At 45.3% G+C, this 25,924-nt stretch overlaps 2 protein-coding genes across 2 annotated transcripts in view; one reads left to right on the plus strand and one right to left on the minus strand.

The window, feature by feature from the left end:
• cacnb3a (calcium channel, voltage-dependent, beta 3a) overlaps window positions 1-14,303 on the plus strand; it is a 31,780-nt gene extending 17,477 nt beyond the window's left edge. Inside the window, exons 6-15 of the mRNA XM_052483089.1 lie at window positions 154-230; window positions 367-386; window positions 516-593; window positions 1,670-1,728; window positions 2,146-2,246; window positions 2,702-2,853; window positions 3,297-3,392; window positions 3,489-3,659; window positions 9,052-11,035; window positions 11,116-14,303. Coding sequence (XP_052339049.1) covers window positions 154-230; window positions 367-386; window positions 516-593; window positions 1,670-1,728; window positions 2,146-2,246; window positions 2,702-2,853; window positions 3,297-3,392; window positions 3,489-3,659; window positions 9,052-9,462 — 1,165 coding nt within the window. The 3' untranslated portion in view covers window positions 9,463-11,035; window positions 11,116-14,303. The remainder of the gene's footprint in view (window positions 1-153; window positions 231-366; window positions 387-515; window positions 594-1,669; window positions 1,729-2,145; window positions 2,247-2,701; window positions 2,854-3,296; window positions 3,393-3,488; window positions 3,660-9,051; window positions 11,036-11,115) is intronic.
• A 144-nt stretch (window positions 14,304-14,447) lies between these two features.
• On the minus strand, window positions 14,448-25,355 carry ddx23 (DEAD (Asp-Glu-Ala-Asp) box polypeptide 23). The gene is made up of 17 exons (XM_035741239.2): window positions 25,177-25,355; window positions 22,824-22,999; window positions 21,835-21,960; window positions 21,455-21,548; window positions 21,276-21,341; window positions 21,005-21,143; window positions 19,982-20,115; window positions 19,311-19,423; window positions 18,674-18,817; window positions 18,321-18,546; window positions 18,060-18,205; window positions 17,777-17,954; window positions 17,396-17,638; window positions 17,093-17,244; window positions 16,901-17,009; window positions 16,499-16,673; window positions 14,448-15,350 (listed from the first exon to the last, which is right to left on the minus strand). Exons 1-17 carry the CDS (start codon window positions 25,177-25,179, stop codon window positions 15,127-15,129), a joined length of 2,448 nt encoding a protein of 815 aa, XP_035597132.1. The 5' UTR covers window positions 25,180-25,355; the 3' UTR covers window positions 14,448-15,126.
• Window positions 25,356-25,924: the final 569 nt, after the last annotated feature.

The raw sequence follows: 25,924 nt of genomic DNA on the forward strand, positions 1-25,924 counted from the left end.
GAACCAACAATGTCCTGATGTTTGTAAGAATATGGGACATTAGAGGAATATCGTGGTCATAATTTCATATTGTAACGTATCCTCAAACTAACATTGAACTGGGATTCTTTATAATTAACCCGTCACCTTTGTTCTGAAATGCCTGTTGTGCAGGAAAAGAGGGGGGAACTCTTCCTCCAGTCTGGGTGACATGGTGTCTGGGAGCTGGAGGACAACGCCACCATCTGGTGGTGAGTATAAGCATTACACCCTGAGACCTTTTTCTCAGGAATCGAATACTGTATTATAAATTCAACCTTGATCTTTCTTCTCACTCACTGATATAATATCTTATGTCACTGATTGTTCCTATCTCGTTTTCAAAAGACAAACCGAAGCAAAAGCAGGTACGTTTTTAATGTCGTCTTCTCTATAAAAAAAAACATGAACCTGTTTCAAAGGGTGAAACCGACAGGAACTTTGATTGACACGCTCTCTGTCTTTCTCTTGATCTCTTTATCTCTTATTTCACACAGGAACACATTCCTCCGTATGACGTGGTCCCGTCTATGCGGCCGGTGGTCTTAGTGGGGCCGTCACTGAAGGGGTATGAGGTAAGTGTCTCTCGCTCGCTCGCTCGCTCGCCTTTCTAGCAAGGCCAAGAACAACGTTTCTACTAGGGGAAGGCAACCTTTGGTCCTTCTACTTTGGAGGACTGAATTACACTTGCAAATGGCGGTCAGCTAAGCTAACCGTCTGAAGGAGCGGTTGGTTAAGAAACACGGTCCTAGAACCAGTTAAGAACCGCCTCTTGTCAGCTCCATCTAGTGATAGTGATTCACATTTCTCTCTCGGCTCCACAGCTGAATTAATAACATCCCAATTCAGACAGTGGAATGAACACCAAGCATGTCTAATTCATTGATCTATTTTTAGATGCTTCTTTCATCTGGGTTTCAGTTTCAATGAATTTCAAAGTACACTGAGTGTACAGAACACTAGTACACCTGCTCTTTCCACGACACAGACTGGCCAGGTGCATCCAGGGGAAAGATAGGATCCCTTATTGATGCCACCTGTTAAATCCACTTCCATCAGTGTAGATGAAGGGGAGGAGACGGGTCAAAGAAGTAGTTGTTTTTTAACCCTTGAGACAATTGAGACATGGATGGTGTATGTCCGCCATTCAGAGGGTGAATGGATACAAGACAAAAGATTGAAGTGCCTTTGAACGGGGTATGGTAGTAGGTGCCAGGCGCACCGGTTTGAGTGTGCCAGGCGCACCGATTCGAGAACTGCAACGCTGCAGGGTTCTTCACGCTCAACAGTTTACCGTGTGTATCAAGAATGGTCCACTACCCAAAGGACATCAAGCCAACGGCAGGCCAGTGGTTGAAAACGGGTCATTGATAAAAGACGACAAAGGAGACGGACACGAATTGTGCAGAGCAACAGACGGGCTACAGTTACTCAACTGACAGTCCATTACAACATTGGTCCCTGAAGACTCATAGAAGGGTGCACAACTCGTTGTACCCAGACACGAATGGGGTTTGGCAGCCTTACAGAGTTCCACTTCTTTGAGCAAAAAAAATTAATGTGTTGTACATTTGTTCCACTGATGCTGAGATAGTTTGATTGACAATGATATGCATCCAAGATCTCTTTGTCTTTCTCTACCCTCTCTCAGGTGACAGATATGATGCAGAAAGCTCTGTTTGACTTCCTGAAACACAGGTTCGACGGAAGGTTAGTACTGTATATACAGGCATCCTGACTAATCGTCAGCTGCACATTAAAGTAGCTAGTTGTTTGTTAACATTTGCGCCACTTAGCAGATGCTCTTATCCAGAGAGACAATTAGGGTTAAGTGCCTTGCTCAAGGGCACAGATAGGTTTTTCATCTAGTCGGCTCGGGAATTTGAAACCAACGACCTTTCGGGTTACTGGCCCAACGCTCTTAACAGCGAAGGCTACTTCTCTCTTTTATGTACATCTATGACACAGGTGTCCTTTTGTTTGCTCGCCCTCAGTTTGATCTCTCTCTGAACCTCCATGACATTCATCGCTGTGATCTTTTTTTTGTCTGTAGTGTGTATTAGCAGCGTATTTGTAGTCGGTGTTGTTTATTGTGGGTTGATCCTGTTTTGTTTCGGACACCTGCAGAATCTCCATCACACGCGTTACGGCAGACCTATCTCTGGCCAAGAGATCTGTGCTCAACAAGAGGCCCATCATGGAGAGATCCAATACTCGCTCCAGCCTGGGTGAGTACACACACACACACCAGTGGAGGCTGCTGAGGGGAGGACGGCTCATAATAATGGCTGGACTTGAGTGAATGGAACAGCATCAAACCATGTGTTTGATGTATTTGATACCATTCCACTCCAGCCATTACCACAAGCCTGTTCTCCCCAAATAAGGTGCCACCAACCTCCTGTGACACACACACATACATGCGCGCGCACGCACGCACGCACGCACGCACGCACACACACACACACACACACACACACACACACACACACACACACACACACACACACACACACACACACACACACACACACACACACACACACACACACACACACACACACATTCCCTTTAACATGCACATTTGTTCGATGTAAACACTATTAAGTGTGTAAGCGTCCAAAGTGCATGGATTGATCTCTAGGTCAGGTACTGTAATGTTATGTATCTCTCTCCCCTACAGCCGAGGTCCAGAGTGAGATAGAGAGGATATTTGAGCTGGCCAAAACCCTCCAGCTGGTGGTTCTGGATGCAGACACCATCAACCACCCGGCCCAGCTAGCCAAGACTTCCTTGGCCCCTATCATCGTATACGTCAAAGTGTCCTCGCCAAAGGTACATAGCTAGACAACCTCACTTCGTACATGTCCTGCAGATGTAGTGTGAGTGGACTTAGATGAAGATATCTTTTCATCTTTTGAATTTCTCTTCTTTATGAAGCCTTTATAAAGCCTTCTTTATAAAGCTACCCTCTCTCCCTGTCTCTTTCCTTCTCTTTTCCCTCTCTCTCTCTCTCTTGCTCACTCTCTCTCTCCCCCCCTTTTTTCTCTCTCCTCCCCTTTTTCTGTTTCCTTCCCTTTTTCTGTCTCTCCTCCCCTTTTTCTGTCTCTCCTCCCCTTTTTTTCTCTCTCTCCTCCTTCCCCTTTTCTCTCTCTCCTCCTCCCCTTTTTTTTATCTCTCCCCCCTTTCTCTCTCTCCTCCCCCTTTTCTCTCTCACTCCTCCCCTTTTCTCTCTCTCTCCTCCCCTTTTTCTGTCTCTCCTCCCCTCTCTCTCTCAGGTGCTCCAGAGGCTGATCAAGTCCCGGGGGAAGTCTCAGAGCAAACACCTGAACGTGCAGATGATGGCCGGAGACAAACTGTCTCAATGCCCCCCTGTACGTGGACACCCCATCATACAGTAGTATTCACAGCTACTATTACAATTCAACCAACTGTCTGAAATTGATCTCCCTCCCACTGTTCCTTCATAGGAGATGTTTGATGTCATTTTGGATGAGAACCAATTGGAGGATGCGTGTGAGCACTTGGCTGAATACCTAGAGGTGTACTGGCGCGCCACTCATCTTCCCGACACCACCCCCATCAACCCGCTATTAGAGCAGAACCTCATGACCCCGCCCTCAGCCAACTCTAGCCTACAGGTGAGATGTGGATGGAGGAGGGAAGGTGGAGGGGAACAGAGACAATTGGAGATGGGAGAATGGAAAAAGGACAGATATAAGGGGATAGTAAGGTTTTTGTAGGGCAGTGTTTCTTCATCCTGGTCCCGGGGAACCAAAGGGGGGCACATTTTGGTTTTTGCCTTAGCATTTACACGCCTGATTCAAATCGTCAAAGATGATGAGTTGATCATTTGAATCAGCTGTGTAGTGCTAGGGCAAAAACAAAAATGTGCCCCCCTTTGAGTCCACAGGACCAGGAGGATGAAACACTGCTTTAGTGGGAGGGGGGTTGTTTATGTGGTTGTGTGTTGCATCTGTCCTTACAGTACTATACCAGATTCCCTCTATCCCCTTTCTCATGTCTGTCTGTTTGTCCGTCTTCTCACTCATCCCTGCTTAACGTCTTTGCAGTTTTCTGAAACACAGGAATTAATTGAATGATCGCTTACCGTATGGGGTGAGTAGGAGGGTTTATGTATGTACATTACTTCTCTACCCGATAACCCCTACCACCCCTCAACCCCCCCCACACCCCACCCCACCCCCCCTCCGCACCAACCACACTCGGTGGAATAAGATCAACCAATGTGTCTTATTTCCCTCTCACACAATAACCCCCCCCCCCACACACACACACACAAGCCACTGATACCTACAGAATGTAGACCCCTTCCCATCTCTTATCCACCTGCCACCTCACAGTCTTTGCACATTTGATTGACACTGTGCTACAACCTTCAAAGGTTATATGATGAGATCCAAAAAAGCAGCAGCAGGTTCAGGGCTTGATATAGAAAAAGTCATGTGACAGGCTATATGAATGTAATGAAGTCTGCTAAATGGCATACACAGGTAACTGCCAAGATAAAAGGAAATGCCAACTTAAAGTGTCCTAATAGGGGGTTGGGCCCCCAGTGAACCAGAACAGCTTCAACGAATCGTAGCCTCCATTCTACAAGTATCTGGGCCTCTATTGGAGGGATGCGACACAATTCTTCCACGAGAAATTCCGTCATTTGGTGTTTTGTGGTGGAAAATGCTTTCTCCATTTGCCACTCCAGAATCTCACATAAGTGTTGAATTGGGTTGAGATCTGGTGACTGAGACACACAGACGTGCGCTCACTTTAAGACCCCTTTAAGACCCCTCTTTCAAAGCCAAAATAATGGGCAACTGGGCATTTTTATACATGACCCTAAGCACGATGGGAGGTCAACTGCTTAATTAACTCAGGGACCACACCTGTGTGGAAGCACTTGCTTTCAACATACTTTGTGTCCCTCATTTACTCAAGTGTTTCCATTATTTTGGCAGTTACCTGTACGCCATAATGCACAGTGGACGTACTATAAATCTGTGGTAAACAAAGGGAGCCGTACCATGACCATACTCATGCTTTGTGAATGGCCCACTCTCTCACGCTGGCACAGAATGCTACCCTGAATGAAACCTTTGGTGAGCATAAAGTGATTGAAATGATTGTCAAATTGAAGCACGCCGGAACAATGCATAAACAATGTAATGGTTGCGATTGCTCCAGTGGAAAGGATAGTGTTAAGAAGTGATCTCAATGTGATTGGTTGAGAAAAAGAAAAAAAATGCAAACCATGCCAATTTAAGTTAACAATGTTCTTAACACTGTAATGCCATGTTATCCATTGAACTGTTCGACTGTCATTGCCTTCGTGTAGAGTAGTGTCAATTTTAGGAGATTCGGAGCGCAAGAATTTCACTGTAGATCATTACATCTGCAACCCTGTACATGTGACTATTAAACTCTCTAATCTAATCTAATCTTACAGTGCACTCGGAAAGTATTCAGACCCCTTGACTTTTTTCACATTTTGTTACGATACAGCCTTATTCTAAAACGGATTAAGTGAACCATCAATCTACACACAATACCCCATAATGACAAAACGAAAACATTTTTTTTTAATAGAAAAAAACAGAAATACCTTATTTACATAAGTATTCAGGCCCTTTGCTATGAGACTCGAAATTGAGCTCAGGTGTGTCCTGTTTCCTTTGATCATCCTTGAGATGTTTCTACGACTTGATTGGAGTCCACCTGTGGTAAATTCAATTGATAGGACAGGAACACACCTGTCTCTATAAAGTCCCACAGTTGGCAGTGCATGTCAGAGCCAAGCCATGAGGTTGAAGGAATTGTCAGTAGAGCTCCGAGGCAAGATTGTGTCAAGGCAAAGATATGGGGACGGGTACCAAAACATTTCTGCAGCATTGAAGGCCCCCAAGGACACAGCGGCCTTCATCGTTCTTAAATAGAAGATGTTGAGAACCACCAAGACTCTTCCTAGAGCTGGGTGCCCGGCCAAACTGAGCAAATGGGGGAGAAGGGCCTTGATCAGGGAGGTGACCAAGAACCGATGGCCACTCTGATAGCCCGCTTGAGTTTGCCAAAAGCCATCTAAAGGACTCAGACCATAAGAAACAAGACTCTCTGGTCTGATGAATCTGGAGGAAACCTGCCCCCATACCTACGGTGAAGCATGATGGTGGCAGCATCATGCAGTGGGGATGTTTTTCAGCAGCAGGGACTGGGAGACTAGCCAGGATCGAGGGAAAGATGGAGAACATTTTTATTTTATTTCACCTTTATTTAACCAGGTAGGGCAACTGAGAACAAGTTCTCATTTACAACTGTGACCTGGTCAAGATAGAGCAAAGCAGTGCGACACAAACAACACAGAGCTACACATGGGATAAACAAAAGTACAGTCATTAACGCAATAGAAAAGTCTATATACAGTGTGTGCAAATGTAGTAAGATTAGGGTGGTAAGGCAAAAAAATAGGCCATAGTGGCGAAATAATTACAATTTAGCAATGAAACACTGGACTGATTGATGCGCAGAAGATGAATGTGCGAGTAGAGATACTGGAGTGCAAAGGAGCAAAAAACAACAATATGGGGATGAGGTAGTTGGGTGGACTATTTACAGATGGGCTCTGTAGAGCTGCAATGATCAGTAAGCTGCTCAGACAGCTGATGCTTAAAGTTAGTGAGGGAGATGTAAGTCTCCAGCTTCAGTGATTTTTGCAATTCGTTCCAGTTATTGGCAGCAGAGAACTGTAAGGAAAGGCGGCCAAAGGAGGAGTTGGCTTTGGGGGTGACCAGTGAAATATACCTGCTGTAGCGCGTACTACGGGTGGGTGCTGCTGTGGTGACCAGTGAGTTGAGATAAGGTGGGGCTTTACCTATCAAAGACGTATAGATGATCTGGAGCCAGTGGGTTTGGCAACGAATATGAAGTAAGGGCCAGCCAACGAGAGCATACAGGTTGCAGTGGTGGGTAGTATATGGGGCTTTGGTGATAAAACGGATGGCACTGTGAGACTACATCCAGTTTGCTGAGTAGATTGTTGGAGGCTATTTTGTAAATGACATCGCCAAAGTCAAGGATCGGTAAGATAGTCCATTTTACGAGGGTATGTTTGGCAGTGAAGGATGCTTTGTTGTGAAATAGGAAGCCAATTCTAGATTTATTTTTGGATTGGAGATGCTGAATGTGAGTCTGGAAGGAGAGTTTATAGTCTAACCAGACACCTAGGTATTTGTAGTTGTCCACATATTCTAAGTCAGAACCGCCCAGAGTAGTGATGCTAGACGGGCGGGCGGGTGAGGGCAGAGATCGGTTGAAGAGCATGCATTTAGTTTTTCTTGCATTCAAGAGCAGTTGGAGGCCACAGAAGGAGAGTTGTAATGGCATTGAAGCTCGTCTGGAATTTTGTTAACACAGTGTCCGAAGACGGGCCAGAAGTATACAGAATGGTGTCGTCTGCGTAGAGGTGGATCAGAGAATCAGCAGCAGCAAGAGTGACATCATTGATGTATACAGACAAAAGAGTTGGCCGGAGAATTTAACCCTGTGGCGCCCCCATAGAGACTGCCAGAGGTCCGGACAACAGGCCCTCCGATTTGACACACTGAACACTGTCTTGAGGAGTAGTTGGTGAACCAGGCGAGACAGTCATTTGAGAAACCAAGGATATTGAGTCTGCCGATAAGAATGTGGTGATTGACAGAGTCGAAAGCCTTGGCCAGGTAGATGAATACGGCTGCACAGTATTGTCTTTTATCAATGGCTGTTATGATATCGTTTAGGACCTTGATGGCTGAGGTGCACCCACAACCAGCTCGGAAACCAGATTGCATAGCGAAGTAGGTACAGTGGGATTCGAAATGTCCGGTGATCTGTTAGAAGGCAGGGTAGGATAGATATAGGTCTGTAACAGTTTGGGTCTAGAGTGTCATCCCCTTTGAAGAGGGGGATGACCGCGGCAGCTTTCCAATCTTTAGGGATCTCAGACGATACGAAAGAGAAGTTGAACAGGCTAGTAATAGGGGTTGCAACAATTGCGGTGGATAATTTTAGAAAGATAGTGTCCAGATTGTCTAGCTAAGCTGATTTGTAGGGGTCCAGATTTTGCAGCTCTTCAGAACATTTCAGAACACAATCTGGATTTGGGTGAAGGAGAAATGGGGAGGCTTGGGCAAGTTGCTGTGGGGGGTGCAGAGCCGTTGCCCGGGGGAAGGGGTAGACAGGTGGAAAGCATGGCCAGCCGTAGAAAAATGCTTATTGAAATGTTCAATTATTGTAGATTTATAACTGGTGACAGTGTTTCCTAGAGTCAGTGCAGTGGGCAGCTGGGAGGAGGGTGCTCTTATTCTCCATGGACTTTACATTGTCCCAGAACTTTTTGGAGTTTGTGCTACAGGATGCAAATTTCTGTTTGAAAAAGCTAGCCTTTGCTTTCCTAACTGCCTGTGTATATTGGTTCCTAACTGCCCTGAAAAGTTGCAGATCGTGGGTGAGCCCAGACTTGAACCTGATCGAACATCTCTGGAGAGACCTGAAAATATCTGTGTAGTGACAATCCCCATCCAACCTGACAGAGCTTGACAGAATCTACAGAGAAGAATGGGAGAAACTCCTCAAATACAGGTGTGCCAAGCTTGTAGCGTCATACATAAGAAGACTCGAGGCTGTAATCGCTGCCAAAGGTGCTTCAACAGAGTAATGAGTAAAGGGTCTGAATACTTATGTAAATGTGATATTTCAGTTTTAAATGTGCAAAAATTGGATTAATGAGGGGGGGAAACTATTTAATACATTTTAGAATAAGGCTGTAATGGAACAACATGTGGAAAAAGTCAAGGGGTCTGAATACTTTCCGAACACACTGTATGTGTGATGTGTGCCCACGTGTGGTAGCTTTAGCATTTGTCTTTGGTGTGATGAGGATCGTAAAAAGAGCAGTTTACTTAGGAATCTGTCTAAGACCCTGTGATGGAATCTTTTTTATTATCTCCCTCCCCCTCCCCCCTCTCCAACACCAAACCCCAGACCCAGAATAAGAACCAGCCATCAGTGCAGCACAGCAGTGTGGGGGTAGAGGGTGAGGAGGTGGAGGCCCACTCCCCTCTGGAGCAGGACAGCCTGATGCCGTCTGAAGAAGGCAGCGACTCCCTGTCCCGCGGCCTCCTTGGGGGCCCACGCCTCCGGGGGGACGAGGAGGACGAGGAGCTGGTGGAGGAATTAGAAGAGGAACTAGATGAGGAGGATGAGTTTGAGTCCCCTTGCCATGCCCAAACTTACAGGGACAGGTACCCCCCTCACCGCGGTCACCGCGGGGGCGTCCACAGCACCAACGGGCATGAATCACAGGACAGGCTGCTCCAGCGCGATGCCCAGCAGGGGCACAACCAGCGCAACAACTGCCAACGCAGCCGCCCCTGGCCCAGAGACAACTACTGACATTTCTAACGTACCCTGGCCCCAAGACAACTACTGACATCTCTAACGTACCCCTGGCCCTGAGATAACTACTGACATCTCTAGCATACCACTGGCCCCGAGACAACTACTGACATCTCTAACGTACCACTGGCCCCGAGACAACTACTGACATTTCTAGCATACCACTGGCCCCGAGACAACTACTGACATTTCTAACGTACCCTGGCCCCAAGACAACTAATGACATCTCTAGCATACCACTGGCCCCGAGACAACTACTGAAATCTCTAACGTACCCCTGGCCCCAAGACAACTACTGACATCTCTAGTAAAACCACTGGCCCCGAGACAACTACTGACATCTCTAACGTACCCCTGGCCCAGAGATAACTACTGACATTTCTAGCATACCACTGGCCCCGAGACAACTACTGACATTTCTAACGTACCCTGGCCCCAAGACAACTACTGACATCTCTAGCATACCACTGGCCCCGAGACAACTACTGACATCTCTAACGTACCAATGGCCCCGAGATAACTTCTGACATTTCTAGCATACCACTGGCCCCGAGACAACTACTGACATTTCTAACGTACCCTGGCCCCAAGACAACTACTGACATCTCTAGCATACCACTGGCCCCGAGACAACTACTGACATCTCTAACGTACCCCTGGCCCCAAGACAACTACTGACATCTCTAACGTACCCCTGGCCCCAAGACAACTACTGACATCTCTAACATACCACTGGCCCAAGACAACTACTGACGTCTCTAACGTACCCCTGGCCCCAAGACAACTACTGACATCTCTAACGTACCCCTGGCCCCAAGACAACTACTGACATCTCTAACGTACCCCTGGCCCCAAGACAACTACTGACATCTCTAACGTACCCCTGGCCCCAAGACAACTACTGACATCTCTAACGTACCCCTGGCCCAAAGACAACTACTGACATCTCTAACGTACCCCTGGCCCCAAGACAACTACTGACATCTCTAACGTACCCCTGGCCCCAAGACAACTACTGACATCTTTAGCATACCCCTGGCCCCAAGACAACTACTGACATCTCTAACGTACCCCTGGCCCCAAGACAACTACTGACATCTCTAACGTACCACTGGCCCCAAGACAACTACTGACATCTCTAACGTACCCCTGGCCACAAGACACCTACTGACATCTTTAACGTACCCCTGGCCCCAAGACAACTACTGACATCTATAAAGTACCCCTGGCCCCAAGACAACTACTGACATCTCTAACGTACCCCTGGCCCCAAGACAACTACTGACATCTCTAACGTACCCCTGGCCTCAAGACAACTACTGACATCTCTAGCATACCCCTGGCCCCAGACAACTACTGACATCTCTAACGTACTCCTGGCCCCAAGACAACTACTGAGATCTCTAGCATACCCCTGGCCCCAGACAACTACTGACATCTCTAATGTACCACTGGCCCCAAGACAACTAGCTATACCCAAACTACAATTGTGGCCACAAGAAACCCAATTGTACACAATAAGTGTGGTCCTTGTCCCCAACCACTCACCCTAACTATGGAAACAATGTACGTAGAATGTATGCACACATGACTGTAAGTCGCTTTGGATAAAAGCGTCTGCTAAATGGCATATATTATTATTATTATTAGTACCAATTGTCCCCAAAACAATTACTGATTGCTGTGCACATTACCATCTTCTACAATCACACACTTCCAGGCTTACGGTTTTACTCATTCTGATTAGCCGGGGTCATGTTAATCAGATAAAAGGCTATACGTCAACAGGGCTACTCACCTCCACAATAGCAAGCTATAACTACTGGCTGTAGGTCAAGTCAAATGTTAAGATTCTTTGCATAAGGTTTCTCTATTTTAGAATGACACATTTACTGGCCTGAAATCCCTAAGACGTTTATGTATCTTTATTATTGCATGTATGATTATTTTAGGACTATTTGCACATTATGGTCAGAACAGGAACCATAGGCTCTTTCTGGATAAACAAAAGTAGGAATGTCTACATTTTACTTATCTGCTATGGGAAATAGTAATGCATCCGAATATATATTGTACATATTGAATGGGCACCTGGTTATAATCAACTTGGTCTCAGAGCATTTAGTATTATTCTGTATGTAAATCCTGGACACTCAATTAAGTATATGTTACGTTTCATATGGTATGTACTAATTTGTGAATGTCAATCAGTCATTTCATATGATATGTCAATTACAATTCATATGATATGTTACAAATCTGCAAAATGTACAATATGTTGGGAATTGGCAAAACGTACAATATGTTACGGAATTCGCTATACGTATAATATGTTACGAATTACAATTAGTTGTGGCTAACGTTAGCTAGGTGGCTAACGTTAGCTACACTAGGGGTTAGGGTTAGGAGATAGGTTAACGGGTTAGGGGAAGGGTTAGCTAAATGAGTTAAGGTTAGGCTTATTTTTCAAGGAAGGGTTAGCTAAGTAGTTGCAAAGTAGCTAAAAAGTAGTAGTTGCTAATTAGCTAAAATTGCCAGTGATGAGATTCACGCAACCTTTGGGTTGCTAGACATTCGCGTTATACTCCCACTCATCCACTCTGCTCAATCACTCATCGTTTTTTGCCTTTAGTAACCTTCTGTCTTATGTAACCATACCAAACATAACATACTAATTTGAGTGTCCTGGATTTACATTGACTATGTTATGTCTAGTCTATGAGACCAGGCTGTTATAAGTATTTATATTTTGGGGTTTATTTAATTTTGTCAGTATGTACTTCTTCCTGATTTCAGTTCAGATAGTTTTTACTGAGAAGATGCTGAATGTTTTGGGAGAGGCACAGGTACGCAGGCCTCGATACGGTGATCTGTATGTTAGTGCCGTAAAGCTGCAGTATATTCACATATCTTGTTTCTGTCATTACACATATCACACAGAATATCACCATGAGTTATGAAGGGAATGTAACAAATCAATATTACTCTTAACACACACACACACACACACACACACACAGACAAGCAAACAACCGTGGAGGCTGCTGAGGGGAGGACGGCTCATAATAATGGCTGGAAAGGAGCAAATGGAATGGCATCAAACACATGGAAACATTAAGGTGCCACCAACTTCCTGTGGCACACAGAGGCACATGCAAGCAGACACACACACACACAAATTCAGGCATCAAAATAATGCAATATCGCATGCCTTTTTTACAACTCCAGCTGCCCCTAGTGGTGGGCTGATCTCACTCCTTCCCCTGATTGTCCTCCAGTTGTGGAGCACATTTTTTATTGTAGCATCCGCACAACGTCCCTTTCACACTCACTTATATGAGTCTCCAAACACCAGGCAAAAGAGAGAGAGAGAGCACTTCATATACCAAGCACAACCTATTCAGGCTGTTTGGAAGTGTTGTCAGACACATTCAGCACATAGCATCTCCTCTGAACCCCTTTGTTTCAACTGTCTCTATACTGTATGTGTACTGCAGTTTTACTGTCAACCTCACGAAGCAGATCCACAAGTCTACCTATATCGGAAGGTTTTTGATCCAACCAATCACTTATTCGTGCTCAACTGATCACTACATTCATTGGCTAATTATGTGTGGAACTTGTGATGTGGTCTCCTGGATTTCGAAAGGACTCACAGCTATAGCAACTGTGACATGATACCATATACCTGCATGGTTAGTCTATGAACCGATCAGTTGGGCATATTGTGGAACAAAGATCTGCATGAACAGGGTCCCTGCGGACCAAGTCTGGGGACTAACTGGTCTACTGCTTCCATGTCTAATAGGCAACTTTATAGTGTTCTGTATTATTTGAACAATCACAGCATGATTGAAAAAAATAAGAAAATAATTCTATGCAAGTGTTGCATGAAACCTGATTGTTTCTTTTTGCAGTTCTTCTACACTTTTAATGCATCGATTCTGATTCTCCTCGTTATTTCTTAGTAGTATTCTTGTCGACGATTCTGTTTGTAAAAAGGCAGTCACTCCTCTGAGTTACAAATTAACCACAATTAATCATTTAAAAAGCAGAATGCATCTCAAATATGGAGTAACCTGACTAACGGAGAATAATGAAACAGATTAAAATTACAACATTAATGAATAAGGAGAAGTGTGGGTACAGGTGCCGACACTTGTATTCACTAGAAACGGAAAAGGGAAAACTGTTGAGTATTTTCTTCCCCCAGGATTCTCTCTCTTAACGATACAAACAAAAATACATATTTTTTGTTAATTGCACAAAATGTTTTACTTTGTGTGGATTGAGCAGTTTGGATTGGCTCTGAAGCTATTTATTCCCACCTGTTCCTCGACGACCTATCAGAGAGAGGGATTGAGCGACTTGCTAAATGCAGCCTTGCAAGTCTTCGCTCATTTAAGAGATTTTCACTGTACTTTGGAGGAATGTGACTTTCAAAGCGGACCAATGTAGTAATTGACAATGAAAAGGTTTTTCCGATTTATGAAGCACAATTTATACAAGGGTTATTGTTTAGTTTCCTGTCTTATATTCTGTATGCAATACAAAGCCTAACATTGAAAGAGTTAAAAACGCCTTAACCCTTCTGAACTTCCTCTTTTTTTGTGTAAGTAGAAGAAAAACCCATTGCACTAATTTTTTTTTTTTATGGTTGCTTTGTAATGCAATAACTGCACTAAATTATAACCATGTATTATCTAGTCACCGGACTCAGTGTGCTAGCGTGACCCGACGCTCCTTTCCTGCCTGTCGCTGTATAGAATGCTTTCTATTTAAGAATATATTAGTAAAAAGTAAAAGTAAAATAAACATTACATTTTATGTACTTTTAATGCTGCCCATTGTCATGTGCTTTCTTGAACGTTGTAGTTCTTAGGACAGCAATCTTCGATATCAATTCCCTGCACTCGATTGACAAGAACCTTTGTAGGGCTTCTGGTGAGATCAGTTTATGAAAGACTTATTTTAAAACGGTGTCAGTCAAAAGTTGGGTTTTATTCACTTCATAGAATTCAACGTAGCAAACATCACATTCCAAAATACTCATCATAACCAGCTGACTGATGAAAGAAAAAACACCACATCTTACCATGTTTCTCTGGGAGACAAAAAGGTATTCAATGTATTGGTCTTTTTACACAACTTTAAAACTTGTCACAACAGGGCTAACTCCAATTTTAAAAAAAATAATACACAATCACACTACAACATTTCTGTCTTGGCCTTTTGGGAGCGCTTGTGTGTTGTTACAGGGGCTCTTTGAAATAAGTGTAGGTTTGGCGCTCACATGACCTTCCATTAACGTCCCTTCCCCAAACAGACCAAGAGGCCCTTTATTCTCCTGTAGCAAAAACCAAAACCTTTTCCAAAACCAGAATATGAACCCCCAGGCCCTTCCATCAGCCTAACATTTTGTACAGTAGCCGGGCTACAGAAGGGGAAGCATAACAATGGAGGAATGAAAAAGGAGGACTGAAGAGAGTAGCAAGACTGTGAAAGAAAGAAAATGAGAAAAGAACAGAAGACACAGGAAGGAAGGAGGGGGGATACCGTAGGTGTTGAGACTGCAAAAACAGATGATTAAAACGAGTGAAAACCCAGTGTGTGTGGTGGCAGGTCCTAGGGTGGCGTAACCCTTTAATGTGATCTGGCACGTCAGGCGAAGATGGTCTCCTCGCGTCTCTTCTTGGTGAGGATGGTACCAGGCTTGTGCTGGGCGTCGGGGTGGTTGGACAGCTCGGGGGGGCAGGTGGACACGGGGCTCTCCAGGAAGGCCTGCTTCAGGTCGTAGAACACTGACGAGTCCTCCTTGGTGAGGAAGGTCAGCGCCACGCCGCTCTTCCCAGCGCGACCCGTACGACCGATACGATGGATGTAGTCTGGAGGGGAGGGCGAAGGGGCAACGTCACAATAAGTAGTAAGACAAAAAGATCGACTGCATTTAAAGCATTAAAAACTAAATCCACGACTGAAACTTAAGTCAATCTCAGATCGACTGTCTGGGACCAAGTTAACCTTGCAGAATATACATGCTTAACGATCTGCATGCTATTGTGTCAATTAGGGGAAAACACTGCAAGAAACCTTTACTCTTCCACACACACACACTGCGCCCAACTGTAAAAACACTAGGCATCAAACAGAATTGAAGGAGCACCAGAAAGAAGTTGATGTTTAATACGGTTAGGCTGACATCAATCTCATGAGCAGCAGCCGTTTTTCCTTTCTTCCTTGTGCTCACCATGTTGGCCTAGACGCAAGTACTCTCAAGTCACCAGCTTATTATATAGCTAGGTAGCATGACTGAACACGGTCGTTTGTGATCAAACCAATAAGTAGACGCCCGGGATTACTTTCACGGTTTGTGAAATTATAGAAAGTGCGTGTGATTCCGCGATATAAAGGAGGAGAGGTCGCTCCGGTAATATGGGTCATGTTTTTTGGAATGGTTTGAGCTGGACACAAGCACTTTTCTTCGCTGTCAAGCACAACTGTCGTGAAGATGCGCTCCATTTGTCCTCTCTGGCACTCTGGAGGCTCAAGACAGCGAACTTGCAAAGTCTACTCTAAATGATATTCTTTATATATTATATACATTTTTTAACTGATGGAGGAATAGATACTCCATACGCCGCTGTGACAAGAACTTTAACCCCGGTCTACAAATATGGAAGGCAGTACAAAGTCTCTATGACGTAACAAAATCCAACAGACAGGCGAGTGACCTAGAGCTGGAACGATAAAACTGAAAATGATAGACACTGACCATACCGATCACTTATCGCAGGCATTTCACTAAAATCGTTTATTACAAGTAGCCTACACTAGAGAAATGTGATTGTTAAATGGGAAAATTGATGGCTACAACCATCAAACTAGTAGTGCAACTGTGGTGCACATTATTGTTATAAACATATCGTTCTATTTATCATCATCATCGCATCAATTCGGGGATTTGATCGCGATATGGATTTTTCTCCACGCCGCCCAGCTCGAGAGACCCCAGGGTCAAAGGTCATGGTCTTACCCTCGATGTTCTTGGCCATGTCGTAGTTGAGCACCATGGAGACGTCGTGGATGTCGATACCTCTCCCAGCCACGTCGGTGGCCACCAGGATGTCCTTGGCTCCAGCCTTCAGGTTGGACAGAGCAAACTCTCTCTGCTCCTGGCCCTTGCCACCGTGCAACGTGCAAGCATTGTACTGAAAGAGACCAGGCGAGAGAGGGAGAGAAAGAGAACCATTATCAACCTCCTGGTTCCTAGCGTAGCCATAGTAGTGGTGAAAGGATGACATAAGGTCAAAATAGATGTATTTGAGGTGCCCTTGATTTAGCACTGCGTTTGCACTTTTGGAGCTATTCCAGTCGTTACATTGTACCGGGGAAACAAAACAGCACAGCTCAGGTATTAGAAAGTATGAGGTCTCACCCCCATCTTCTCCAGAGACTTGGCCAGCACGTCGACACCCTTCTTCTGGTTGACGAAGATGATGATGGGCGGCTCGAACCCGCGCGCCAAAACATCCAGCAGCCTCTTCCTGGAAGACGAGACAACAAGGGAGACACAGCATTAGCTACAGCTTCAGGGATAGAAGTGATGTGTGTGTCTCGAGTCTGTTACCTCTTCTCTCCCTCTCCCATGAGCAGGACCTTCTGTTCCACTCTCTCGTGGGGTTTACCAGCTGAACCGATGTACACCACGGCCGGACGACGCAGGTAGTTACGGGCCAACCGCTCTACCGCCGCGGGCATGGTAGCTGTGAACATGACCGTCTGAGAAACAGAGCGAGAAGGAGAGAGACGGATGGAAGGAGGAAAGACAGGGGAAAGAGAATTCTCTTCTTAAATTGTACAGCGAGCTATAAAAAAGAAGAAGATTTTCTTCAGTGTGTGTTTATCTGCTACGGCTTTAACAATCTCTCACCTGTCTGTACTTGTGTTTTCCCATCTCGAAGTTCATCTTCATTTTCTCGGGGTCCTCTGCTTCGTCCGTGTCTGGTTTCTGATTGGTCACAGGGATGTACTCCAGGATCTTCTGGACGTCAGGCTCGAAGCCCATGTCTATCATGCGGTCAGCCTCGTCCAGTACCACGTAGGTACAGCGGCCCAGGACCAGGTATCTGTTCTCCAACACGTCTATCAGACGACCTGGGGTGGCTATCACTATCTGGAAACACATGCGTTTACTCAGACCTCACAAGCACGCGTCTTAATATGGGCAATAATATTTTGTACGTGTGAATCTGCATGTCTGTGTGTGCAAAAATGTGTGTGTGTGTGTGTGTGTTGTTTTCTAGTGTCTGACCTCGCAGCCCATCCGGAGGCGGAATCCCTGGTCCTCCCTGGAGATACCTCCAATGACAGCCACGGTGCGGATGCCCAGAGGTTTCCCAAACTTAAGGGTCTCCTCCTCGATCTGTTGCGCCAGCTCACGGGTGGGGGCCAGGATCACTGCATACGGACCCTGGTCCGAGTCCTCAATCCTACAGGGACAGGGGAAAGAGGGGGGTGAGAAGGAATGAAGGACATGCAACTCTTGGGAGAGTAGTTTGAGGGGTAACCCTCTGGTTGGGGAGGCGACACCTCACCTTTCATCCTTAGGCAGGGTTGTGATCCAGACCAATAGGGGGATGAGGAAGGCAGCCGTTTTACCGCTACCCGTCTCAGCCACGCCGATGATGTCGCGGTTCTGTAAGCCAATGGGGATGGCTTGTCTCTGGATAGGCGTTGGATCCTGGACAACAAGGGAAACAAAGAGGCCATTTTTTATGCAGCAAGTAACGGCTTCAGCGCTGGATCAGGGAAAAGACCCAAAGGTGGTGTGTGCATGCCAAGTCCTCACAGCTGACCTTGTAGCCACAGTTGTCGATGACCTCCACGATGTGTGGGGGCAGGTTGTACTCCTTCCAGTTCCTGATGGGGTGGGGGATCTTGCCACCCTTGGTGGTGATACTGTAATCCTCCCTGAAGATACGCCAGTCCCTGTCCGCCATCTCCTCCAGCTTCTTCTGCGACCAGTGCCTGTCATCCCAACGCTGCTTGGCCTCCTTCTTATGAACCTTCTTCAGTCGCACCCTGAGGAGCGGGAAGGGGACGGCGCAGAGGTTAGTGGACGGCAATTACCCGTTTCAAAGGCATCGATTCCAATGCTTTGTAGCGGGTGTGTTAGTTTGTCAGGTGTGTTTGTGTGCGCGTGACTCACTCCTCCTGCTCCTTCTCCTCCAGTGTACGTCTCGTCTCCATCATGTCCACGTAGAAATGGGACTGGTCTTTCTTCTGTTGCTTGAGGTCGATCCCAGCGATGAAGCCCCGGCCATACAGCTGGACCTGGTGCTTCTCCTTATAACTGGGAGACGGAGGCAGAGCGGGATATTAGGTGGGAAGAGAGCAGGCGGCATAGGAGAGAAATGTCTATTGAAGGAGCAAAGTTGTTAAAGGTTAGCGATATGAGTCGCTCTCTCGGATCGGAACACGTCTCTCAGATCCGAAAGTGGCACGGGACGGTTTTCCCACGGTCCTTTTCAGAACAGTTCTGACTGCCCTGTCAAACCCGTTCTGAAAAGGACCGTGGAAAAACAGACCTGTGCATGTTTCGGATCTGAGAGACGCGTTCAGAACCGGTGAGAGAGAGAGCGAGAGAGACACCTCCAGCCAAACGCTGCCAGCTCCATAAATAAACAAGTGACATTGACCAAATTAGCCAGTTACGTGTCCTTACAAACAGCCTATAACAAATGACTCCGCATTTCGTCTCTGTTGGACCCGTGAAGGCCTCTAATTCGGACACATCTTGTTGGTGAAACTGAATTCATCATCCCAGCGTTCATATGCAGACTCACATGGGGTTGTAGTCGGTAGACGTGTCTTCAGAGGCATCCCACTCAAAGACAAACTTCCTGTCGTTCAGGTGACGTGTCCGCCGGCGCTTCTTAGTCCCGCCCAGGTAACGCTCCTGATTGGACAGAGACGGCACAGTACACCGGCTCAAACACTTAGTTCAACCAATAATATCAAAGCTCACTCCTCCTAGCCTGTACCACCGCACACTGACTCGGTACCGGTGCCCCCTGTATATAGCCTCGTTATTGTGTTACTTTTTATTATTACTTTTTATTTTAGTCTACTTGGTAAGTATTTTCTTCTCCTTGAACTGCACTGTTGGTTAAGGGCTTGTAAGTAAGCATTTCACAGTAAAGTCTACACTTGTTGTATTCGGCGCATGAGACAAAGTTTGATTTGACAAAAAAATAACAAATTCATCTGAGAATCTCCAGTGAACATGTTTTTAGTCCAGGGTCATAATCACTAGGCACCAAACACAGGACGACAGATTCAAACAGGCAGGGACGACATCACGTTGTCCAATAAGAAACATTGTTTCCATTTTCTGTTGCAAAAAATGTAGCTATGTTTTGCTACGGTATCCATGAATGAATGAATGAATACAACCCAGAAATGAGCCTGTTTTCCTGAAACCGGCCCATGGCAGAATCTCAATCTCCAGACATACCTTGATGGCCTGGAGCTCCTTGCCCTTATCCTTCTCCTCTCTGATCTTCTGTCTTCCGTCATCCGCTTGGTCCCCGTTGTTCTCCCGCTCCATCCGCTCTCTCCGTTCTCGTCTGTCCCTCTCCTGGGGGTCCTCTGGGACACGGACAGATATACACTTTGTGAGCCAACAGTATTTTCAATGGAACTGTTAAAACAACTTACATCCTAACTCCAACCACCGTCAGAGACCGAACCAGAGGTCTAACAGTTAGAGACACAACTTCCAGAAACCTAGGTCATGTTCAGTGGGGTGCAACGTTACTGAACGTTTAGATAGAAACACATGGTGTAGAACAGACGTGCTTCTCTGTCGTGTAGAATAGGGAATCAGTTAAGTTCTTTAGAAGACATTTCTATCAGCGACATTCAGAATATTGCGACCTGACTAACCCCACATAGAATAACTATCTTCAAAGTAATGACTGGGGACATCGAGTTGTGAAGTGAAAGCTTCTTTTAGTAACAATACTCGTTTACGTTACATTTAATAACTTTAGATTCTACAAACAATAAAAGAAAGTTGCTAGCGACAGTGAGGATAATCATTTGTCACTTGTACATAACGGGCACGTTCTTTATTTTTCTACTACCTGTCGCAAGGCATTCTGGTACTTAAAGTCAATAGCGTAATCCAATACAACATAAATATGAATGTAGTTCTCTCAATCTCCATCACACAAATTCTAATACAATTACATATGTAAATAACTAAAGAAAATATCTTTAGATTCAGCTCAATTAATTGACTGTAAACATTAACTCTGTAACCCATTAAAAGTTACAACACCCCAAGCCCCTCCTACTCACCCACCATCTTCCTCCCGACTAACCCCAAGCCCCTCCTACTCACCCACCATCTTCCTCCCGACAAACCCACCATCCTCCTCTCGACTAACCCCAAGCCCCTCCTACTCACCCACCATCTTCGTCCCGACTAACCCACCATCCTCCTCCCGACTAACCCCAAGCCCCTCCTACTCACCCATCATCTTCCTCCCGATGTCCTGGAACATCCTCCTCTTCTTCCTGTCCTCATCGATAGTCTTCTTCCTCTCCTCAGTCTGCTGCTGCCTCCTTTTCAGAGCCTCCGCCTCGCGCTCTGCCTTGGACAGGAACTTGGGCTGAGAGAGAAAGGCAATTCAAAATCATGAGGAGAAACTTAGCTTAACATTCTTAATTCGTACACTCCCATCTTGCTCCTCACTGCAACACCCAACAGATTGACTCTCAAACAAGCACGGTTAAGGTCTCACCTTTGCCTCCGCCTCCTCCTCTGCCTTCTTCTTGGCTAGAAGTTCCTCTAGAGACAGTGGCTGGACCTAAGAGAGATGCAGAGAAATACTCATTATGAAACACAATGCAACTCGAGGTACATCACAACGTGGTAGTTAGCTGGGCTTGGGAGAATAGCGAGACCACTCCCTGGTCTTACCTTGCTTTTCTTCTTTTTCTCATCTTCCTCATCCTCCTCTTTCTTCAAATCCTTCTCCCTCTTTATCCTGTCCTTGGACTTGGGGGAGACACTTCTGTAAGGAGAAGTAACCACTCAAGTTGAAAAGGTAGCGGAAAACGATTTGAAAATGTCTCTACATATTGCGTGATGTTTTAAAGACGCATAGCTCACACTCAGTTCCTGAACGGCACAACGTGGGAGTGTTCCAGATAAACATTCTGCTGAGAACCATCAGATCTTTATAACGCCTCTGGATGGAACCATATCAATAGGACACCTTGATCTTGTTATTCGGCTCAAGCCGGCACCGAATAGTCACCCGGTGACTAAAAACACCAGTCTGATTCAAGCCTACAGACCTGGATTTCTTGCTGGAGTCTTTGTCTCTGCGGTGACCGTCCTTATCGCGGTCCTTGCGACCCCTCTCTCTGTTCTTGTCCCGGTCGTGCTCCTTTTCTCTCTCCTTGTCCTTCAGACGGCGATCTCTGGAGGGGGAAGGAAAGGTCAGAGACATAGAAATATTACCAACCTGCGATAAACCCACTGGAAGTTGACTTGAAATGACAAGAACAAGGTTCCAGTTTAACATTTACTAAACCGTATTAGCGCACTACATGGCTGCCATTGCACTCAGGCCAGATTCATCAACGAGACTGCTACGCAGGCGCACTAATAACAGAGTGATAGCCCCGTAATAACAGAAATATAGGGATACTTAAAACATGAACTTAACACAGGACACCTTTCAAATACAGTGGAAAGACCGAGTCAGATAGGAGGCGTGGTTCGCCTAGCCAGAATAGTTTCCATCAGTCGGTCGCACATCTTCCCTACAGGTCAAAACGCACCGCTGCATGAAAAACGTACCTCACTCAAGGGATAGAATATGTCGCTGTACTCCTAATATTCCCATTATACAAACTGATAAATCGAGAAGATTGAAATACTGCTCATTTTTTATTTAAACAGCCTTTTTCGTTTTCATGCTAGGTCGCAGAAGCCACAACAACCATTCCAAACCCTGGTCCTGAAGTACCACCAACAGTACACATTTTTTATTGTAACCCTGGACAAGCACACCTGACTCAACTTGTCAACTAATCATCAAGCCCTCAATGAGCTTAATGAAGTGTTTGGCCAGGACCAGGGCTGAAAAACACTGTTTTAGAGAATGAGAATATTAAATGTACAGCAGCATCTTCCATCCCTGGATTCCTCGCTGCCCTGATTATGGCAGCAGTGCATTTCAATCTGTAGGGAAGCTGTACTTAATGCACCCGAAAGGTTGAAAACATTCTGGCAGGTTGTTCGCATTCACCCACGACCAATAATTATGCGTCATTCAAACCTTTCTGCGGATTTGGATCGGTTGCGTTCACGAGAGCGTTGGCGAGGTTTCCGGTCCTTGGACGGGGATCCTTTGCGTTCACGCTCTCGTGAGCGACTGCGTTTCCGCTCCCGATCCTTATCCTTGACTCCTGAGGTCTCTGCTGCATTGTTCTTGTCGGTTGGATCACCAGCCATCTGTGAGGACATAATGAATATAGCTTCGAGTTGTAGGTCGTCAAGTCCATGTTACCATCGTCTCAGTGTATTACGTCCCCAACCCCCACTATTAAGTTCTGATTGTACATGAAATCGATAAATGGAGACAACACTTAATGGTAGAACCATCATCCTATCAACTAGCTAATCACAAAAAAAGACAACGATAATTTGACTCAAGTGTTTTAGTGCTGGGCTGGAATAAATAATTGCACGTTCAATAACTATCTAGCTAGCTCTCTCTAATGAGTTGGTGGTTGGTTAGTGAACTAGCTAAATGTCAGGTAATTATCTACCTAGGTAGCTACTGAGGTAACTAGCAGGTATGATATTATCATCATGATTATTTTTTGCAAGACTCAAAAACAATCTTTTGTTATTTTTTTTATTCATTAGTCCATTGTTAATGCAGTACCAAATGTTTTGCGTGTCAGCCGTCAAGTTTTCAAGATATTGGACTTCCAAGAAGCAAATACGGAGTTCCAAACAACTGAGAACTCTGACTTCCAACTTCAGTGTGTTTCAAGACAACTGGGAACTCAGGGGGGGAAAAACAAACTTTGACTGGGAAAAACAGTTTTGAACAGTCATTCTACTTGGAATCCCAAGTCGGAAAAGTAGACATCTTTTTAGAGCTCGTACTGTCCGACCTGAAGTTTTTTTGGTTAAAATTGGTTAAATCATGACCATAGTGATCTTCAGGTCAGAAATGTCCAAGTTCCCAGTTTGAACACAGTACCAGCTGCCTTGAAAGCACCACCTGTGTCACTTCCACATCATCATGATGATACAAAATGGAAGTGACACTTTTGTTGCATTTAAACAACTTGAGAGCTCAGGACTCTGAAATCTCAGACTTCAGTGCATTCAAAACAAATGGGAATTGGGGGGGGGGTCAGTAACAGTCATCCAACTCAGAATTCCATCTTGGGTCTCTTTCTAGAGCTCTGTCTTACTGACCTTTAGATCACTGACGTAATTATTTGACCTCTGAGTTCCCAGTTGTTTTGAACGCGGCATTTGCTTCTTGAAAATCCTATATCTTATGGTGCATGCAAGACAACTGGGAACTCGGTCAAATCATGACGTCAGCGATCTTTAGGTCAGAAAGTCAGCATTCTCGGAGGCCCGAGTTCCCAGATGGAATTCTGAGTTGGATGACCATTCAAATGGATTTTTACCAGTCTGAGGGTCCCCCCCTAGAGTTCTCAGTTGTCTAAATGCCACGTTCAAAACAACTGGGAACTCGGAATAACACGAGGTTAAACCATTACGTCAGTGATCTTCAGGTCAGAAAGCCGAAGTTCTACAAAGAAGCCCGAGTTCCCGAGTTGGAATTCTGAGTTGGATGACCATTCAAATCGATTTTATCCCAGTCAGAGCTCGTTTTTTCCGAGTTCCCAGTTGTTTTGAACGCGGAATTAAAAACCGGACTGCTGACATGCAAAACATTCTGGGACAGTACCAACGCTGGGCTAAAGAAGAAAAAAAAGCGATTTAGTGGATTTTATCTTTAACTTGGTGCTTGCCTACGGAGCTGTGAGGGGAACGGCACCTCAGTACCTCCAGGCTCTGATCAGGCCCTACACCCAAACAAGGGCACTGCGTTCATCCACCTCTGGCCTGCTCGCCTCCCTACCACTGAGGAAGTACAGTTCCCGCTCAGCCCAGTCAAAACTGTTCGCTGCTCTGGCTCCCCAATGGTGGAACAAACTCCCTCACGACGCCAGGACAGCGGAGTCAATCACCACCTTCCGGAGACACCTGAAACCCCACCTCTTTAAGGAATACCTAGGATAGGATAAAGTAATCCTTCTCCCCCCCCCCCCCCCTTAAAAGATTTAGATGCACTATTGTAAAGTGGCTGTTCCACTGGATGTCATAAGGTGAATGCACCAATTTGTAAGTCGCTCTGGATAAGAGCGTCTGCTAAATGACTTGTAAATGTAAAAAAACTTCCTAACGTTACGTAGCTAGATTGCTAACTTTAGATACTAGCTAGCAAGCAAGCTCGTTAACGACTGGGGGACAGATTATAGAAAAAGAACACGTTTAATGGATTAAAGTCCAAACGTTATTCATAAATACTGCAACTGTAAGGTTTTACAGCATAACATAAGTAGGTAGAATGCATGTATATAACTTAAAATACGAACCATGGTCTCTTAACAAGATGCTTACGAACTATCTTCGTTTTACCAAACCGCCATGTTGCACGACGCCACAAATTAAAAGAACAGCGGATTCTGAGTCTGGTAATTGTGGTTTTCTAGAGGCATTGCACAGTGTAGGTTCAGCATGGTGTTAAAACAATTTCCCTACATTTCCCAAGAAACACCGGAACAAGGTTAGGGCCCACAATGTTTAGAACAAGGATACCTAAATGCCTGCGTGGTAATTCGTTGAGCTGTTATGCACGTTTGAAACGAAAGGTGGCGCAAAGTTGCTTATGTGTTTTCAACAAACGAGAAGCAAATCTGCTACGCTCTGATAGATAGTCGAGTCAATGATGTAGTAGCCTATGTAAACAACGTAATACAGCCTATGGATACAGTAGGCGAGATATAAAGAGACTGTTCCACACATTTATTCATTGAAGATCCCCAAGTTTATGCAATAAACAAGAGAAGAGTCCTTATATTATGAGATGCATCCTGCAGAATGTTCTCATGAGTTACATGTATTGTAGCAAATTATGTTTGCATTCTTTCTTTTATTTGTTTGGAACCTAGTTTACTTGTTAATCCCTGGTCCCCCGTCTAAATGGAACAAACAGTACATGGAGTCTTCGAGTATTGAGAAATCTATAGCAAATTGGTATTTAAACAGAGCCCGTCGGACAACTGAAAGGAAGACTGCATTCTAATAATGCTTCTACTTATATAAACGGTGGTAATTTTATTC

Source organism: Oncorhynchus keta, chromosome 28, assembly GCF_023373465.1.
Source record: "Oncorhynchus keta strain PuntledgeMale-10-30-2019 chromosome 28, Oket_V2, whole genome shotgun sequence".
Taxonomy (NCBI): domain Eukaryota; kingdom Metazoa; phylum Chordata; class Actinopteri; order Salmoniformes; family Salmonidae; genus Oncorhynchus; species Oncorhynchus keta.

Coding starts and splice junctions, on each gene's coding strand:
- ddx23 (XM_035741239.2), bottom strand. Junction 18,547..18,673: donor GAGGAGAAGGAGCAGGAGGA/GTGAGTCACGCG, acceptor CCCGCTCCTCAG/GGTGCGACTGAAGAAGGTTC. Junction 16,674..16,900: donor AGTCTCTGGAGAAGATGGGG/GTGAGACCTCAT, acceptor GGTCTCTTTCAG/TACAATGCTTGCACGTTGCA.